The 20,262-nt window shown below is 41.6% G+C and overlaps 1 protein-coding gene across 1 annotated transcript in view; it reads left to right on the top strand.

Moving 5' to 3' along the window:
* LOC122554028 (DDB1- and CUL4-associated factor 4-like) overlaps positions 1–20,262 on the top strand; it is a 105,106-nt gene that overhangs the window by 71,594 nt on the left and 13,250 nt on the right. Inside the window, exons 9-12 of the mRNA XM_043698515.1 lie at positions 10,114–10,193; positions 15,579–15,674; positions 18,270–18,367; positions 19,599–19,775. Coding sequence (XP_043554450.1) covers positions 10,114–10,193; positions 15,579–15,674; positions 18,270–18,367; positions 19,599–19,775 — 451 coding nt within the window. The remainder of the gene's footprint in view (positions 1–10,113; positions 10,194–15,578; positions 15,675–18,269; positions 18,368–19,598; positions 19,776–20,262) is intronic.

The raw sequence follows: 20,262 nt of genomic DNA, 5'->3' as shown, positions 1-20,262 counted from the left end.
GTTAGGTTCTTCACTCAGCGAGTCGTAAGTTCATGGAATGCCCTGCCAGTAGCAGTGGTGGACTCTCCCTCTTTATGGGCATTTAAGCGGGCATTGGATAGGTATATGGAGGATAGTGGGTTAGTATAGGTTAGGTGGGCTTGGATCGGCGCAACATCGAGGGCCAAAGGGCCTGTACTGCGCTGTATTCTTCTATGTTCTATGTTCTATGTGGAATAGAGACAACCCTGGTAATTATAGACCAGTGAGCCTTACGTCGGTTGTGGGTAAAGTGTTGGAAAAGGTTATAAGAGGATAGGTTTTATAATCATAGAGAAAGAAGTACTTTTAGTAGGGATAGAGTCAACACTGTTTTGTGAAGCATAGGTCATGTGTCACAAACCTTATTAAGTTTTTGAGAAGGTGACCAAACAGGTAGATGGGGGTAAAGTGGTTCATGTGGTGCATATGGATTTCAGTAAGGTGTTTGATAAGGTTCCCCATGGGAGGCTATTGCACAAAATATGGAAGCATGGGATTGAGGGAGAATTTGCTGTATGGATCAGAAATTGGCTAGCTGAAAGAAGACAGAGTGGTGGTTGATGGGAAATATTCATCCCGGAGTTCAGTTCCTAGTGGTGTACTGCAGGGATCTGTTTTGGACCTGGATGAGGGTGTAGAAGGATGGGTTAGTAAATCTGCGGATGACACTAAGGTCAGTGGAGTTGTGGACAGTGCCGAAGGATGTTGCAGGGACATTGATAAGCTGCGGAGTTGGGCTGAGAGGTGGCAAATGGAGTTTAGGTAGATAGATTATATAGATTCCCTACAGTGTGGAAACAAGCCCTTTGGCCCAACAAGTCCACACCAAACTTCCGAAGAGTAACCCACCCAGACCCATTTCCCTCTGACTAAGCACCTGGCACTATGGGCAATTTAGCCTGGCCAATCCACCTGACCTGCACATCTTTGGACTGTAGGAGGAAACCCACGCAGACGCAGGGAGAATGTGCAAACTCCTCTCAGACAGTCATCCCAAGGCTGGAATCGAACCTGGGACTCTGGTGCTTTGAGGCTGCAGTGCTAACCACTAAGCCACTGTGCCGTGCTAATGCGGAAAAGTGTGAGGTAATTTACATTGGAAGGAGCAACAGCAATAAAGTGTACTGGTCTAATGGTAAGATTCTTGGTGGTGTAGATGAGCAGAGAAATCTTGGTGTCCATGTATATAGATCCCTGAAAGTTGCCACCCAGGTTGAAAGAGTTATTAAGAAGGCATATGGTGTGTTAGCTTTTATTGCTGGAGGGATTGAGTTTCAGAGCCAAGAGGTCATATTGCAGCTGTACAAAACGCTGGTGCGGCCGCACTTGGAGTATTGCATACAGTTCTGGTCACTGCATTATAGAAAGGGTGTGGAAGCTTTTTAAAGGGTTCAGAGCAGATTTACGACAATGTTGTCTGGTGTGGAGAGAAGTTCTTAAGAGGAAAGGAGGAGGTATTTGAGGCTGTTTTCATGGGAGACAAAAAGGTTGAGAGGTGACTTAATTGTGATATACAAGATAATCAGAGGGTTAGATAGGGTGGACAGGGAGAGCCTTTTTCTTTGGATGGTGATGGCGAGCACGAGGGGACATAGCTTTAAATTGAAGTGTGATAGATGTAGGACAGATCTCGGAGTGTAGTAAGGGTGTGGAACGCCCTGCCTGCAACAGTAGTAGACTTGTCAACTTTAAGGGCATTTAAATGGTCATTGGATAAACATATGGAATAGTGTAGGTTAAATGGGTTTCAGATTGGTTTCATAGGTCATTGCAACATCGAGGGCTGAAGGGCCTGTACTGCGCTGGAATGTTCTATGTTCTATGATTTGCCTCCTCGCTTGTTTGTTTATTAATGCCTATTGTGTCTCCAAGTTTGCAGTTGGCTTGAGGATGTACAACCTTCATTGATGGTTTGGGTAAAAAGTTATTATCCCTTTCCAGAGCCACGGGGAGTGCTGGTCACATGCCCCCAAAACATATATCCATAATTTCCCTTGCCCTTTCTAAACATTTACTTCATTGTGTCACATGATTATCTCTGATTTTGCAACTCCATTTCAACAATTTATGTCAACACCATCCCATCCACCAAGCTGGTGATCTCTTCAAGACATATAACTCTGTGTTTAGATATGGTCTTCTCATCACAAATCCATTTGGGATTTTTTTTAATTTTGTGAATTATTGTGGCTATTCTTTGTGATGGATTTGTCTTAATCCAGGTGGGCAAATCTTTTTATTTTGCACATCGAGTCATAGAGATGTACAGCATGGAAATAGACCCTTCGGTCCAACCCGTCCATGCCGACCAGATATCCCAACCCAATCTAGTCCCACCTGCCAGCACCCGGTACATATCCCTCCAAACCCTTCCTATTCATATACCCATCCAAAGGCCTCTTAAATGTTACAATTGTACCAGCCTCCACCACATCCTCTGACAGCTCATTCCATACACATACCATCCTCTGCGTGAAAAAGTTGCCCCTTAGGTCTCTTTTATATCTTTTCCCCCCTCACCCTAAACCTATGCCCTCTAGTTCTGGACTCCCCAAAAACATTAAGCTTTGTTTAAACATAAGCATTGAATCTATATGTGGAGCACTCAACTATTCTGCAATCTCGCCCATGCATGCATCTTCAATAGTGGAAAGTGAAGCACCAGAGGCTGAGGAAATCATATTCCCTGCAGCAGGGTGAATTTTTGCCTAGTTTAGTCGTGAGGGAGAAAGTATCCATGCAAATATATATTCAAGTGACCAACAATAAATATATTGTTGACCCTTGAAAATATAATTCACAAATCTTCTCTGTTAGTTTGCATGGCTTATTTGCCTAGACCTGGTTCTGATATTTTCAATGTGTCCTGATTTTCTGAGTTACTGTCAGGCATTGGCCTTAACACAGATTGTTTTTTCTTTAATTTGGCTTTGTTTAGTTATCTCCTATAACAAGGAATTTGCTATGAGTACAAGCTCTTTAAGTAGCTGTCCAGTGAGCCTTCAACCATTGAAGTTGAAGATTGACAATAAATAGTTTAAATAATGCTCCTGCTTTTGGCCAGATTGGTAGATGAAACCATTTGCAGAGACAGATTTATACACTTTTTGATGGGGACAGAGTTTCTGGATTATCCGCAGAAGAATGTAAGCTGAATTGCAGACATCCAAGTAAAGAGTTAGGCGGAGAAACAAAAAAAATGAAAATAGTGGTTAAGAGTAGTGGGATGACACTTGAGGAATTGGATTGGTTGGGAAGAGTGGATGTTACATCTGCAAAATCAAAGTCATTGAGTGGCACCTAGCATAAAGAACTGAAAACTCTCAAAAGGAAAGGGAGCTGTTATTAAGAAATCCTGCTAAAATGAGAAAAAAAGATGGAAGAAGCATTTTGTAGAGCTAAATGCAAAAAAAACTGAAGTGATTTGAGATGACAAAGAGTAACGTTAACATCAATTTAATTGGGCCAACGATGCTTCTGCATGAGAGGAGAGCAGCAATAAACAGGATTACTGACAAGATTCATGTAAAAACATCAGAAAGAATGCAGCATCAATGTTTATTAAGTTGTGCAAAGATATTTGCTGATCAGGAGAATTGCTAGAGGAATTTATGCTAACAACAATGATCAACCTGAGGAAGAAACTTGAAGTATGCTGATACTCTGACATTTTGTACAATTTAATCTGATTGCCCATGCATCAAAGACTGTGGTGAGAATTCCCGCCAAGTGAGTGGAAAGATGTAGAATTACATGGGAGATGGTCTGTTTGCTTGTAATAAATTTAAGGTGTGGGTATCATGCTACCAAAAATACTTAAACCTGTTCTAGTTTTTCTCCTTATGCAAATATTTTTGTTTACAGAATTTCCAGACTGTGGAAACAGGCCATTCGGCCCTACAAGTCCACACCAACTCTCTGAACCACATCCCAACCAGACCCATCCCAATATGGTATTCCAGTAACCTTGCATTTCCCATAGCTAATGCACTGAATCTCCACATCCACATCAGAACTCTATGGGTACTTAGAATGGCCAATCCACCTAACTTGCATATTTTTGGACTGTGGAAGGAAACCAGAACACCCAGCAGAAACCCATGCAGACACGGGGAGAACATGCAAATTCCACACAGACAGTCGAAGGGGAATGAAAGAAGCTCTCAGTATTATAAGAATAATTGAGTGAACTCAGTTTAGCATTTGGACAGGCATTATTTGTTTTGTAGATTTTGGGAAAGTGCTTAATTGGGTTACCTAGATTAAGCTCTTCACAGTGCTAACAGCCAGAGTGAACTGGAAAGATAAATAACTTTATAAGAAACCTGTACATGGAAAAGGCAGTGACAGAAGCCAATGGGGAGTCTGAACCATAACTGCAAGGTTACGGTTTATCACTTACCCTCTTCAATGTCCGAACAGAAGCACTGATTAAAGAAATGTTTAGGAATACAGGATCTATTGTTAACATTGAGAGAGGGAGTTTGAATATAACATCAGTTGCATTAGCAAATGATAAAGCACAGTCATATATAGTGTCATACAGCACATAAACAGACCCTTTGATCCAACTTGTCCATGCTGAGCAGTTTCCAAAACCAAATTTCCCATTTGCCTGAGTTTTTCCCATATCCCTCCAACTGTAGCAAGCAGAGAAGAAATTGTAACAGATACTACTCCAGTAACAGCATGCATGAAAGTGAAAGTCAAATGAAGGTGAACATTGACAAACCAAAGTGATGCATATCTCAAAACCACGGGTGGCCCAGTGGTTAGCGCTGCTGCCTCATTACACCAGGGAGCCAGGATCAATTCCAGCCTCGGGCGACTGTCTGTGTGGAATTTGCATGTTCTCCCCGTGTCTGCATGGGTTTCTGCTGGGTGTTCTGGTTTCCTTCCACAGTCCAAAAATATGCAAGTTAGGTGGATTGGCCATTCTAAGTACCCATAGAGTTCTGATGTGGATGTGGAGATTCAGTGCATTAGCCATGGGAAATGCAAGGTTACTGGAATACCATATTGGGATGGGTCTGGTTGGGATGTGGTTCAGAGAGTTGGTGTGGACTTGTAGGGCCGAATGGCCTGTTTCCACAGTCTGGAAATTCTATAAACAAAAATATTTGCATAAGGAGAAAAACTAGAACAGGTTTAAGTATTTTTGGTAGCATGATGCCCACACCTTAAATTTGCTACAAGCAAACAAATGTGAGGCTAGCAATGTGTCAGAGAAAGGGAAAGTTGCTAACTAGCAGGCTGAATAAATAACAAAATGCAGCTTGTAGAGAGCTTGATGTCGGGGAATGATTTGAGTGTTGTTTTGAGTACATGTCAGAACTTGGATATTACAGAAAGAGAAGACCAATTTGCCAAATAGCTTTTAAAATGTATGTTGGGAAGAGAATGGAAAGGATTGTCTGGGCAGAAAGAGTAAGAAATGCTGAGGAGAGTGAATGTGTAAAAAAATGTACTGATAGTAGTGTCATAGAGTCATACATCATAGAAATAGGCCCTTTAGCCCACCTTGTCTATGCCAACCAACAAACACCAAACTACACTTATTCCATTCGTGTAGAGTATGATTGCCCAGTTGCTGCTAATTGTTAAACACGTAACTGCCTCCCCTACCCCCTCAGGCAGTGGGTTCCATATTTCTACCACCCTTAAGATGAAAAAAATGTTTCCTCAGATCCTCTGTAAACTATCTCCTCACCTTAAACTGGTGCTGTTTGGTCTTAGACACATCTTCAATGGGCAAAAGAATCTCATGATCTACCCTATCTATACCTCTCATAATTTGTGTACTCAATCAGATTTCCTGTCTCAGCATCCTCTGCTCCAGGGAAAACAAATCCAGCCTATCCTGTCTCTCCCCATAACTGAGACTTCCCATCCCAGGCAACATCCTTGTGAACCTCCTTTAACTCCTCTCCAGTGCAATCACATCCTTCCGAAGGTGTGGCAATCAGAATGGCAGGATTCCACCTGTGACCTAAACAATGTTTCATAAAGTAGTAATGCGTTCCTTGTTACGATATCTCTGCCCTTCTTTATTAAGACCTTTTTCACTATTTTGTGCACCTGTGTTAACACCTATGAATTTGTACACCAAAGTCCCTTTATTCCTCAGTACTTCCTATGCACTTACCATACATTGTGTATATCCTTCCCTTGTTGGACTTCTCAAAATGCATCAGAATTAAATTCCATTTGCCATTGCCCATTTGCCCAATTTACCAGCTGGTCAATATCAGACTAGACCATCTTTCTCACCATCAACAGCACCACCTATCCTAAGATATTTCATGGCCCCTTTGTTGCCCATCTAAGTTCTTTTCTAAGCACCTCACTGCATGCACTATACTTCTGAAAGGCCTCATCTGTTTGTAATGCACTTTTTCCTTATCAAACTTGTGGTATCCCTTGACATCCAGAGTTTGCTAGACTTGCTGCCTCTGCCCTTCACTCTTAGAGAAACATGCTGGCCCTGAACTCATTCTTCGAGGAGAAAGTGAGGGCTGCAGATGCTGGAGATCAGAGCTGAAAATGTGTTGCTGGAAAAGTGCAGCAGGTCAGGCAGCATCCAAGGAACAGGAGAATCGACGTTTCGGGCATAAGCCCTTCTTCAGGAGAAGGGCTTATGCCCGAAACGTCGATTCTCCTGTTCCTTGGATGCTGTCTCACCTGCTGCGCTTTTCCAGCAACACATTTTCAGCCCTGAACTCATTCTCTATTACTTTTAAAAGACTCTCACTTTCCAAATGTAGCTGTTCGCAAGTAACTGCTCACAGTCCATATTTGCCAGATCCTGTCTAATGATCTTGAAATTAGCTTCCACAAGTTTAGACACAACTTCTGCACTATCTTTAACCCATTCCATAATGACTTTGCAATTACTATCTGCAAAATGCACACCCACTGACGCTTCAACCACTTGACTGGCTTCATTCCTTAGGATTAGATCTAGCTCTGCCCCAGCTCTAATTGGACTGTCTACATACTGGCATTAAAAGCTCTCTTGGGTGCACTTTAAGTTTTACCCTATCTAATGCTTTCACACTAAGGCAATCCCAGTTAACGTTACCAGTGTTATTGTAATCCTACTCCTCTCGTACCTTTTGTGATTTGCCTACATATATATGCTCCTGTATCCCCCTCTGGCTATTGGGAGATGTTTAGTATATTCCCAGCCAAATAATTTTTTTTTGTTTCTGCTCTCTAATCAGACACCTCATTTGAAGAGCTTTTTAAGATATCCTCCCTCATTACTGCAGTGGTAGTCTCCTTTATCAATGATACAATGCCCCACTTCTCTTACATCCTTTCCATCAAAATCAAGCCTTAAAACTTCTGTACCTTGGAATTTTGAGCAGCTAGTCCTGCTCTTCAACTCAGCAATTGCAACAATGTCATATTTCCACATGCTGAACAACACCTTACTAGTTAGGCTCTGTGCATTAAAATAGAGGCAGTTTTGTTTCCCAGACCTCCCTCGTGCCTTATCATACCAATGTATCCTGTACCTCCTGGACTATCATAGTATTCCTTCTGTGTCCGATTGAACTTTGCTCCTGACGATGGTAGTGGTGGTGGCAGTATTGGCAGTGGTGGTGGTGGTGAGTAGTTGCAAAGTCTGGAGCAATTACTTTAAAACTGACCCAATTCTATCAGCAAACCTGCCAGTAAGGATACTGGTCAATTCTGGTTCAGGTGCAGCTTGTATGGATCCTGTGTAACCCAGAAACTGTCCCAATGGTCCAAAAATCTAAAGCTCTCCCTCCTACATCATCCTTTTAGTTATATATTCTTCAGATCGATCTTCCTGTCATGGAGTCAGTGGCATGTGTCACTGAAAGTAATCCAGCGATTACATCCTTAGCAGTCGTCTTTAATGTACTATTTAACTCTCTAAATTTGTGCTGCAGGACCTCATTATTTTTCTGAACCTATGTTGTTGGTACCAACATGTAACACGACTGCTGGCTGTTCATCCTACCCCATCAGAGTGCTCTGCAGCCACTCTGAGACATCCCTGACCCTGGACGAAACGCACATTTAAGAACAAAAATGCGAATGCTGGAAATCTGAAATAAAAACAGAATTAGCTCGAGAAACTCAGCAGGTCTGGTAGGAACTGAGGAGAGAAATCAGTTAATGTTTCGTATTCAATAACCTTTCTTCAAAACTCCATTCAAGAGTCTCATTTGCTGCCACAGCACCCCCTGTCGGTTCCCCTTACACTCGAGTCCCCTGTAGTAGAGCTCTTCCATTCATTTTCCTCCCCAGTTGTTCAATGAAGCAAACTGTGGTGCTACAAACCAAGCTGTTACTGCTTTCCCTCCGCCTCCACCAAACAGTATTAAATGTTGGTTGAAAGGGGGATAATCACAAGGAACTCTTGCACTATCTGCCCCGGCTACTTGTCTTTCCTGGCAGTCACTCAACTATTTTCTGTCTGTGTAGCCCTTGCTGCTGATGTGACCAGCTTGCTAAATCTGCTATCCATGGCATTCTGAATTGGTGCCGGATATGGTGACTTAGAACACTTTATATTGTATGTTTTTGTAAAAGTACTAGTGATAATAAGTTAATATTTTCTGTTCTGTTATGTATGCTCCATAGTGAGTCCATCTGCAGCTTCATGCAGCAAACCAAGAGCTGAACACACTTTCTGCCTCTTTGGTCACTGGAAGTATCCCTGATTTTCCACAGATTACAGGAGGTGCATTCCATAGGGCCAAGTCCTGCTAGTGTGAACTTTATCAATTACCAATCCAAACAATAAACTAGAAGCCAGTTACTCAACCCTTCCAATACTCAGCAGATCTTTTCTCTCTTTCTTTTTCTCTCTCTCTCTGTCTCTGTCTCTCTCTCTTTCTAACAAACTACAAAAATAAACCTTAGATATAACCCTCTTGGTACCTAAAGCTGGATCCCAAGTGGCCAGTCAGCATGATCAGAATGATGTTTAAAAAAAACTTTTAAACTTTATTTTTATCTCTCAACATGCTGCTGTCTCACAGGCTCACGGTCCGAAACTTCTGCTGCCCAGTGAATAGGCTCACAGACCCATTGGATTTAATTTTTAATCCAACCGTAATCACCCAGTTAGCTGCTTCCACTTACCCTGCATCACATTTTTGAACCCTGACATCCTCCTCAGGAGGTCTGGGATTCAGTGGGATTCTGCTGCTCTCCCGCTTCTGCTCTAACCGAGCTTGATCTGGGCCTCGCCCCTCAGGTTTTTATCAGGAAACCTCACAACTGCCGTTCATACTCCCAGTCTGCTGTGCTCGTCTCCTCTCCCCATTCTGCTCCGACTGATTGCTATTGGGAAAAGGCACTAACTGTGCAGGGCACATATTAAGAAGAAATGGCCTGGCATGAGATATCATGGAGGGAAATTTCAAGGAAAACCATAAAGGAAATGAATGTTCTATGATTTGAAAATGAAAAGAAATTATTGGAATTGCCAGAGGGTAGAAACTGAGGCAAGAACCTGCCTTTGGATAGAGCACAGCTGATAGGAGATACGCTGAACAACCTCACTCTTAGCATTTCTTTGGTTATCTGGAAAGCATTATTGCTATTGAATTCCTGTGGGACTGAAATTCTCTACTCCAGAGGGCTGTGGAATCTCAGCCTTCTATATTTAGAGAAGGCAATTGATTGCTGATTATGGGGATTGGGTAAAATTATTGAAGCATTTGATCAGCCATTGGTAGAGACAGTTATCGGACTGAATGGCCTACTCCTGTTCCTATGCTTCTTATTGAAAAATGTTTGTTGAGGTTAAAGGAGATAATGTTTACAGGGACATCTACCCTTGGTCGTAACATGGTCCAACCAGTCACTTATTGAGGTCTACCCAGATAAAAGCATTCCTTCACTGAAGAAAATTAGCTCCTTGAGGAAAGGCCTGCTGATGTCAGCTGACTATCTTTGTGTTCATGAATATGAAATGATGATAGCCAGAAGGAAAGCAGTATTGTGGAGAGTGATAAATTGAAAATTAATAGTCTACGTTATTCCATTGGTAAATAGAACCTCTTGTGTTCATTGATATATAATTTTCCTTAAACTATACCATGCTAGGCTTTGCCTTTCTGGCAATGCGGACGTACCGGGATGTATTAGCCTACTTCCAACTTCAATCTTCAGTGACTCAAATCCTGGTAGGGATTGTATCGGTATTTATCTATTGTTAATATCATAAAGTTTGGATTTTTATGAAAACTGTATTTCTCGACAACTTATTCTCCACCTTTTTTTTTAATTTGGGTGGACTGCACACTGTCTGAATAAGAGGATGTGTGACAAGTGTCATAATCTATCAAACCAGCGTCATACTGTAGTTTGACTTCCTCTGAAGACATTTTGAAATTAATTTTGATTCACCGTTTGAACCAAAGCATTGGATAATGCTGCCTCCACAGAATTATATTTGCTGTTTATTGGAGCTTGATTGATGGGATCTGCGTGTGTATCTATTTGTTGGTAAAGCTGAAATTTATGGTTCAGGTTTCCAGTCTAGCTTCCTAATATTGAAATATCAACTGAAAAACCAGCAACAAAACAACAGATTTGAATGGAATGTATATGGGAGTGTAGTAGCAAGTAGCCTTGGACTGGATTGGATTGGACTGGACTGGACTAGAATAGATTGGACTGGACTGGACTGGACCGGAGCGGGCTGGGTCGGACTGGGCCCTGTAGCTGTACCTCTACATGAACCGGATCGGACCTGTACCGAGGTACTGTGAAACGCTTTGTCTTGCGAGCAAGACAGGCAGATCACAGAGTTAAATAGCATAGATACGTAAATAATAGGTAACAGCGGTAAAAACAACAACACAGGTACAGGCGAATGTTAAGTGTTTGTGACTCCATTCAGTATTCTAGCAACATTAAGGTAAAAACTGTTTGAAAACCGGCTGGTGCGTGTGTTCAGGCTTCTGTACCTTCTCCCCAGTTAGTGAACAAATGCCTGCATAGCAGTGTATAAATCGAATATAATGTCCCTGGAGGTTGTGATACCAGTGTAGAGACATATATCACGACATGAGTTGGGGGAGAAACTTAATTCAGCCAGTTTGCCAGTTTAATATGTAACGTACTTTCTAGAATAAGGTCATATGGAATAGCTTAGCAAGACATTCAGTTCAAGGACAACTAGGAATGGTCAAAAAATGCTGGCTTTCTCAGTGACATCCACATCCCATGAAACAATAAAGGAAACAAGGATGTGGAAGTAAATCAATATGAGTGTGCCTGCACCATCAGAATTGCTGAAATGGGTACAAACCAGAAAGAGCTCCATTTTGATGCTGCAATCATTTGTTAATATAGTAAGTTAAAAATCTCACAACACCAGGTTATAGTCCAGCAGGTTTATTTGGAAGCACTAGGTGGTTGCTCCTGATGAAGGAGCAGCACTCTGAAAGCCAGTGCTTCCAAACAAACCTGTTGGACTATAACCTGGTGTTGTGAGTTTTGACTTTGTTCACCCCAGTCCACCTCCAAATCGTTAATATAGTAGTTTGGGTTGTTTTCTGGTGTCATGTAAGTATGTTTGTTGACAAATGCTGATGTGAAATGTTACAGCTGATTGTTGTAAGTTTTCCATGTGGACTGTCGCTTGCACAAAAAACTGGTTAGTAGTCCGAGACCGGCAGCTCCCAATGTTCCAGTCTTTTAATTGAATACAAGGAAGACCCCGGCAGCTTGGGCCTGCAGTCTTTTAACTGAAAATTTCTTGCAAGTGCTGCTCCAAACCAAAACATCTGGTCAGAGAGCCTGGTAGTTCTTATCCTATACTAAAAGCATGCACCATTTCTATGAAATCTACACATTACTACAGGGTCTGATATTTTCCTGAGTGTATGTGCCATCTCTAACTTTTGTGTTTCTTCAGTACTGTCATTGAAAATGACTGGTTTTATTTCTCTAAGCCTTTCCTTTTTTTTTCTAGTCTTTGCATATTGTTCCTTGTGCATATTTTAAACCATCTTTCAGTCCAGGAGAGTCTCAGAGCAAGAATAGATAATCTGCTAAAACGTCTTCATTATATCTCTTAAAGTTGTCATGTCTTAGTAAAGAAGAACACTAGTAATTGAGTTGCCTGTCATAGAACATTACAGCACAGCTCAGGCCCTTTCACAGGTTGCATCGACCTGTGAAACTAATCTGAAGTCTATCGAACCAACACTATTCCACTTTCATCCCAATGTTTATCCAATGACCATTTAAATGCCCATAAAGTTCACAACTACTGATGCAGGCAGGGTGTTCCATGCCCTTACTACTGTCTGACTAAAGAAACTACCTCTGACATCTGTCCTATATCTATCACCTCTCAATTTAAAGCTATGTCCCCTCAAGCTATCACTCACCATCCAAGGAAAAAGGCTCTCACTGTCCACCCTATCTAACCCTCTGATTATCTTGTATGTCTCAATTAAGTCACCTCTCAACCTTCTTCTCTCTAACAAAAACAGCCTCAAGTCCGTCAGCCTTTCCGCATAAGACCTTCCTTCCATTCCAAGCAACATCCTGGTAAATGTCCTCTGCACCCTTTCCAATGCTGTCACATCCTTTCTATAATGCGGCAACCAGAACTGTACACAATGCTCCAAGTGAGGCTGCACCAGAGTTTTGTACAACTGCAGCATGACCTCATGCCTCAGAAATTGAATCTCTCTGCCAATAAAAGCTAACACACCGTACGTGGCCTTAACAACCCTATCAACCTGGACGGCAACTTTCAGGGATCTATGTACATGGACACTGAGATCTCTCTGCTCATCTATACTACCAAGAATCTTGCCATTAGCCCAGTACTCTGTATTCCTGTTACTCCTTCCAAAGTGAATCACCTCACACCTTTCCATATTAAACTCTATTTGCTCTCTCTCAGCCCAGCTCTGCAGCTTATCTATGCCCCTCTGTAACCTGCAACTTCCTTCTGCATTATCCACAACTCCATCGACCTTCGTGTCATCCGCAAATTTACTAACCCATCTTTCTATGCCCTCATCCAGGTCACTTACAAAAATGACAAACAGCAGTGGCCCCAAAATGGATCCTTCGGTGCTCCACTAGTAACTGAACTCCAGGATGAACATTTCCCATCAACCACCACCCTCAGTCTTCTTTCAGCTACCCAATCTCTGATCCAAACAGCTCAATCACCCTCAATCCCATGCCTCCTGTGTTTTCTGCAATAGCCTACCGCGGGGAACATTATCTCAAACGCCTTACTGAAATCCCAATACACCACATCAACCGCTTTACCCTCCTCTACCTGTTTGGTCACCTTCTCAAAGAACTCAATAAGGTTTGTGAGGCACAACCTACCCTTCACCAAACTGTCTTGACTATCCCTAATCAAATTATTTCTTTCTGGATTATTATAAATCCTTACTCTTAATCCTTTCCAACACTTTACTGAATTAAGACTCACTGGTCTATAATGGCCAGGATTGTCTCTATTACCCTTCTTGAACAAGGGGACAACATTTGTCGTTCTCTAGTCTTCTGGCAGTATTCCTGTGGATAATGCCGACATAAAGACCAAAGCCAAAGGTTCTGCAATCTCCTCCCTAACTTTTCAGAGACTCCTAGGAGAAATCACAGGGAACTTAACTATTTTCACACTTTCCAGAATTGCTAACACCTCCTTGTGAACCTCAATCCTGTCTAGTCTAATATCCTGTATCTCTGTATTCTCCTCGACAACATTGTCTTTTTTCAGTGTAAATACTGACGAAAAATATTGATTTAGCGCCTCTCCTATCTCCTCAGACTTCATGCACAACTTCACACTACTATCCTTAATTGGCCCTAATCTTACTATGGTCATTCATTTATTCCTGACATACCGATAGAAAGCTTTAGGGTTTTCCTTGATCCTACTTCTCATGTCCCCTCCTGGCTCTCTCTTAGCTCTCTCTTTAGGTCTTTCCTGGCTAACTTGTAACTCTCAAGCGTCCTAACTGAGCTTCACGTCTCATCCTAACATAAGCTGCCTTCTTCCTCTTGGCAAGAGATTCAACTTCTTTAGTAAACCGTGGCTCCCTCACTCAACCACTTCCTCCCTGCCTGACAAGTACATAATGCGTCAAGGACACACAGTAGCTGTTCTCGCTCCATGTTTCAATTGTGCCTGATCCCCTGCAGTTTCCTTCCCCATCCTATGCATTCTAAGTCTTGCCTCATCGCATCATAATTGTCTTTCCCCCAGCTATAACTCTTGCCCTGTGGTACATACCTACCACAGTAAATATAACCGAATTGTGGTCACTATCACCAAAGTGCTCACCTAGCTCCAAATCTAACACCTGGCCCGTTTCATTACCCGGTACAAAATCAAATGTGGCCTCGCCCCTTGTTGGCTTGTCTACATACTGTGTCAGGAAACCCTCCTGCACGCACTGGACAAAAACTGACCCATCTACAGTACTCAAACTATAGTGTTTCCAGTCAATGTTTAGAAAGTTAAAGTTCCCCATAACAACAACCCTGTTACTCTCACTCCTATCCAGAATCCATCTCTACAATCCTTTCCTCTATATCTCTGGAACTGTTTGGAGGCCTATAGAAAACCCCCAACAGGGTTATCTCTCCTCTCCTGTTTCTAACCTCAGCCCATACTACCTCAGTAAGCAAGTCCTTATCAAACGTCCTTTCTACCACCGTAATATTGTCCTTGACTAACAATGCCAGATCTCTCCCTCTTTTGCCACCTTCCTCATTTTATACTCATAGAAATCTAATTTGGTGACTGCAAATAAGGATGAATGTATTTCAAATGATAAAATGATATGGCCAGTTTTTTCCTACATATCTCCTATAGTACTGCATACAGTAAGTTATATGATACCCTGCTTTATAAGTGTCATATTAAACCATATAATGCAGGATCTGTTCACTTACAAAGCTAGTGATTCCCCTGTTGAGCTACATGCTTGACTGCTGTTCCTTCGAATTAATTGCCTCAAATCACCTTTCTGAAAAAGGTCATTAATAAGGTCACTTCAAGAAGGCTGCAGGGTTTCCTGGAAAAATAACTGGATTTCCCTGCTTTAAATGTAGTGGTGATTTTGGAAGCCTCACCAGCAACTGGCTGATTCCATTTGAATCAACCTACTATTTGATCTTGCGTAGCATACATCATGGATTTCTATATGCACACCCTCGTACCATGCTGAGCTTGATTGCTCGGAGAAAATAATTTTTAAGTTACGGACATACGGTGGTGGTCGGGGGTGCAGATGGTTTTGTTTTGTGCTTTTCTGTCAAACAAGACTACTCAACATCTGTGCTGTACCCTTCCTTATCATGATCAAAAATAACTCATTTGCCACAGGGTTTAGAGAGTTCACCTGCTTTCATACAGATCCTGTTGCATTTCCTTCGTAGCAAAGTTTATCTTTTGGCTAAGAATGCTACAAATGAATCGGAGCCTTGACGATTCGTTGCACGTTGCTAGTTAGAACAGAAATCAGCTATAGAATGTTTTTAATATCATAATACAACCTGCTGTTTTATGACATCTACAGCAGATCACCTGAGTATGCTGTGTAACTTTAGGAGTTCAACGGTCTGGTCCTGTGCCTGGTGCTTCAATCCACAAGCTGATAAATGCTTCAGTACAGGTAAAGTCAACAAATTACTCGTGAACCAGCTCCTCTTAGTATTTGACAACATAAAGCTGTATTTCCTTGTGTGTTGTAATCATTTTACTTTGGTTCAAGTCAGTGGTTTTGCATCTTAAGAAGTTTGCATCTGAAAATTAAGAGAATTGACTAAGTTTTCCAGAATAATGTTTGTATTCAGTTGGTTTACTGTGCTTCACTTTTCAGCACATGTGTACGTTTTAATTTGTTCTGTGCTGAGTTACTGAGAAGCAGGCGAGTAGAGATATTATAATTAACCTCTAAATCCTTGTATTACTCACATCCCATTCTGCTGGTCCTGCATGTGGAAATCTAAGAGGAACAGGATTCAGCTCAGCTGTGAATCCTCCTCAGTAACATAGCCAAGTATGGGAAAGATAGATAATGAGATACTCAAAGCCTTACCGCATCACAGAGTCTTAGTCGGGTCCTTTAATAGAAAGGGAGGATTATTGAGGTAAGTTGTTAAATAGTGAGAGAAATTTGTTTTAATTTGACTGTCAAGTGAACATTGGTCAACTTTTAGATTTAGCTTGGTGCTACATTTGCTTGCTGCGGTAGAGAGAGAAGCTTGAGCATTCTGGGGCATCTAACATGGATAGTGTTGTTGTTTGAAGAAGTGTTTCCCTTGGCCAACATGCCCCATCCTCCTCACAACTAATGTCAGCAGAAAAGCAACTCAATTATGTATCTTATCTGGTGTTTGTGGGACCATGATGTCCTAGGGTTGTATACCACAGTCTGTAGTCTTCAGTCCAATTTATCCATGCTGACCAAATTTCCCAAACTAAACTAGTCCCATTTGCTTTCATTTGGCCCATATCCCTGTATACCTTTCCTATTTGTGTACCAGTCCAAATTTGTTTTTTAAGTGTTCTAACTGGAACTTCAACTACCACTCTCTGGCAGGTTATTCCACATATGAACCAAACTCTGTGTAGAAAAAGTTGTCCCTCTGGTTCCTTTTTAAGTCTGTCTCCTCTCACCTTAAACACATGCCCTGTTGTTTTGAATTCCTCTATCGTAGAGGAAAAAACAGACCTTTGCGATTCACCTTATCTATGCCCGTCGTAATTTTATAAACCTCCAAAAAAAATTGCAGCCTATCCAGCCTCTCCTTATAATTTAAACTCTCCAGTCCTCATAACATCCCTGTAAGTCTTTTCTGCATTATTTGATAATATCCTTCCTACAGCAGGGTGACCAGAACTGTTCACTCTTCTCCAAAAGTGGCCTCATTAATGTCCTCTACAAGTATTCTTAGAAGGAGTGGTTAAACATAGAGTCATAGAAATGTACTAACATGTTGGGCCTGTACTCATTGAGATGTGATATTATTGAAACATAAGATCAGAGAGTTTCATTGAGTGGATGTTGAGAGGCTGTTTCTCGTAAGGGATTCTGGAACAGGATACACAGTTTCAAGATCAGAGTTATGTTATTTCACCTGCAGACAGGAAGGGCCGTCTTCTCTGAGGATTGCTAGTCTGTTCCATGGAGGTGGGGTCATTAGTATATTCAGAGTGAGATGAACAGATTTTTGACAGGTAAAGAAGTGAAGGGTTCTGGGGACAGCCTGGAAACTGGTGTGAAGAAAGGTCAGTCATGATCTTTGTTGCATGATGCAGCTCTGAAGGGCATATTGACACACTGCTCCTGTTTCCCATGGTTCTTATCACTTTAGATTTCATGGTTGCTCCTAGAATGGATCAACATAAAAGACGAATAGGTTATGATTCACTTTGAGACATCTTGAGGATATTGTTTGTATTCCTTGATCTTGAAATATTGAAGCGAAATCGAGTCCATGTTAACCCACTAGTCATGAAATAATGTTAGTATTCAGCTGGAAGGAAGTTACCCATCCATCCACCCAGTCCACTACAAGTGATTGTAACCTAGAGTAGCGCCTCGACATACGAATGACCCCGTTCACGAACAAATCGGTTTACGAACAGGATTGTACGTAAAATTTTGCTTCAATGTACGTACGAAATTCACGATACGAGCGAAGGTGAACATTTTAAATGACAATGGGATGTCCCATTTTCAGAAAATTCTGCAACAAAGAAAAAAACAAGTTTCTCTGGATCGTTTTCTTGTGGCATCACCAACCTCCAAGAGACAAAAGAGATAAAAGACTCCGGAAATATCTGAACAGTGGGGAAAATTGATTCAGTTCGCGAACTTTTTAGTTCATGAACCGGGTCCCGGAATGGATTAAGTTCGTAAGTCGAGGCACTGCTGTAGTTTGGTTTTGTTGAGTTTTTTGAAAAAACAAATTGGGATCAAACCTGCACAGCAACCTGTGAGCATTGGGGGCCACCAAGACTAATTTTTCAGATCATTAGTCCACTTATTAGTAATGTAATGATAGAATGATACAAACTGTGCCACAATTTCAGTAGCTTCTCATTGGCATGACATATACTCTATTTCTTCTTGTCACCCAAACCTGGTATAGCAACAATCTTGTCCATAGACTTCAAAACATGCTGTGTCGGTTTTAGAAGGCAGGCTTTTGAATCTTCACCAGGTAAGTCACAATTATTTGTTTTGCATTATGTTTTCTAGGTTTGTTGAACTGTGTCTGTGTGACCGATGCCGTAACAGGTCAAAAACAGATATTCTACACAAACAGCAGTGTTCTTGCTCAGCAGTTTGCTCATAGGGTAAGCAAGGATTTAAAATACTGAGTTTTCTCTGAGTGAAAAGGAGTTATGAAACAGACCAAGAAGTTTGTATAAAGTGAAGCAACGCGTTAATATTGTTTTAAAGTTGTCTTATTCTGACAAAGGATATGTTCTGGATTTTTGGCACTTTTTTTCTTGTCCTAGCATTTGTGCGTTTGGAATTGCTCAATCCCAGTTTTTACATGGTTCAAAGTCCTTCTGTTATTTTCTCTCCCACCAGTTAGCTGTGGCATTATTTTGTGATATTGAGATGAGAGCAACACTGGCTCGTCCAGTATTTGTTATCCTTTTCTTTTCCAAGATATTGCTGAGCTATTTTCTGGATCTGCTGAGGCCTTGTAGGTGTAGCTACGCTCACAGGGGATTAAGGGAATTGCGGTGAATTTAGTTCCAAGTCAGGGTGATGTGTGATTTTGTTTTTTGGGGCAGTTGTTTACCTCTGTCAGCACCCTTTGTTCTAGCCAGTAGAGGTCCCTTCTGGGTTTGGAAGTTAATGCTAAAGGAGCATGGGTGGACTACTGCAGTGCATCTTAACGGTGGTACACACCATTGCTACTGAGCATCAGTGAGGTGGGCTGCTTTGTCCCGAATAGTGTCAAGCTTCAGGAGTGTTGTTGGAGCTGCACACAAGCAGGGAAGTGGAGAATATTCCACCGCACTCCACGCTTGTGCTTTATGGTTAGTGGACAGGCCCTGGAGAGTCAGGCGGTTTTGTTACTCACTGCAGGATTCCTACGCTTATTTGTGTGGCTCGTCCAGTTCAGTGTCTGGTCCCTAGGGACCACTCCAGGATTGCTTGTAACTTTTTTGATTGGAAGTTAATTGAGGCACTTTTTGTTTTTCCAGTGTGCACAACTATTTGATGGAGTGTGACATTCACCTATCATAACTAGGAAGACACAGTATCTGATCAGTCATTTTATTTATGATATCTTGCTTTAGCTATGTTGTTTTCTGCATGAAATTGTCAGTTCTTCCAGCATCCAAGTTCTGAGGATATTCCTCTGTCTAATCATGCATCGAAGTATTGGCAGTTTTTGATACTTTTTGTCTTGATCCAGTGTGATTGCGTTGAAAATAAAACTGTAATAATTTAGCCAAACGGAGCTTTTTAGACAAGAGGTTTTAGGATTGATTTTTCTGAATGATAAGAGTTCAAAGTCACATCTGCAGGTGTACCAAGAATTCTGAATGTGCAATGTTTCTGCAGGCCCCTGTGTTGTATAATGGCTGTCGATCAGGAGAGATTTTCAGCCTAGACATCAGACAGCGAATGGCAAAAGCCCTGAGTTGGGCAGGTACAACAATCTCCCAAAACTCTGCTGTGACTTCCATCCAGCTCTTACAGGATGAAAATTACCTCTTGGCTGCAGACATGATTGGAAAGGTAAGCTACCAGGGTGTGTTCAAGAATTTATAATCATTTATGATTGGCTACAGTATTATAGAAATGTTCAGGTTAGGTACGGTCATTTCAAACTTTGCCTCGATCACCCGTTTGTGTCTGACTCCTCCATCCTTAACATTTATTCTATCTCCTTTTCTCTCTTTCCTTCCTAAGGACTAGATTCAGTTTCAAGGCAATATTTGGTCAGAGTGACCATTATTCATGGATTAGTTCAACACTCTTGCCTCAGAATGACATCACAGCCACAGCCCCCTCCTCATGTTTTGCACAAGAGTCACAAGATACTCTATGCTGGCTAGAAATATTGAGCTCATTGTGGGTACTTGGACACACAAATAGAAGAGTCAGCCAAGACCAACAAAGCTCTCAAGAAACTAAAGCCTGAAGATCACTATTTACATTAGAAAACCAAACTAACCATATTCATAGAATGTGAGAGCTCTACCTGAATCACCATCTTGAACTG

This window comes from Chiloscyllium plagiosum, chromosome 10 (genome assembly GCF_004010195.1).
Source record: "Chiloscyllium plagiosum isolate BGI_BamShark_2017 chromosome 10, ASM401019v2, whole genome shotgun sequence".
NCBI classification, from domain to species: Eukaryota; Metazoa; Chordata; class Chondrichthyes; order Orectolobiformes; family Hemiscylliidae; genus Chiloscyllium; species Chiloscyllium plagiosum.
Note: the sequence above shows the minus strand (reverse complement) of the source record. Positions and strands in the feature narration are given on the sequence as shown.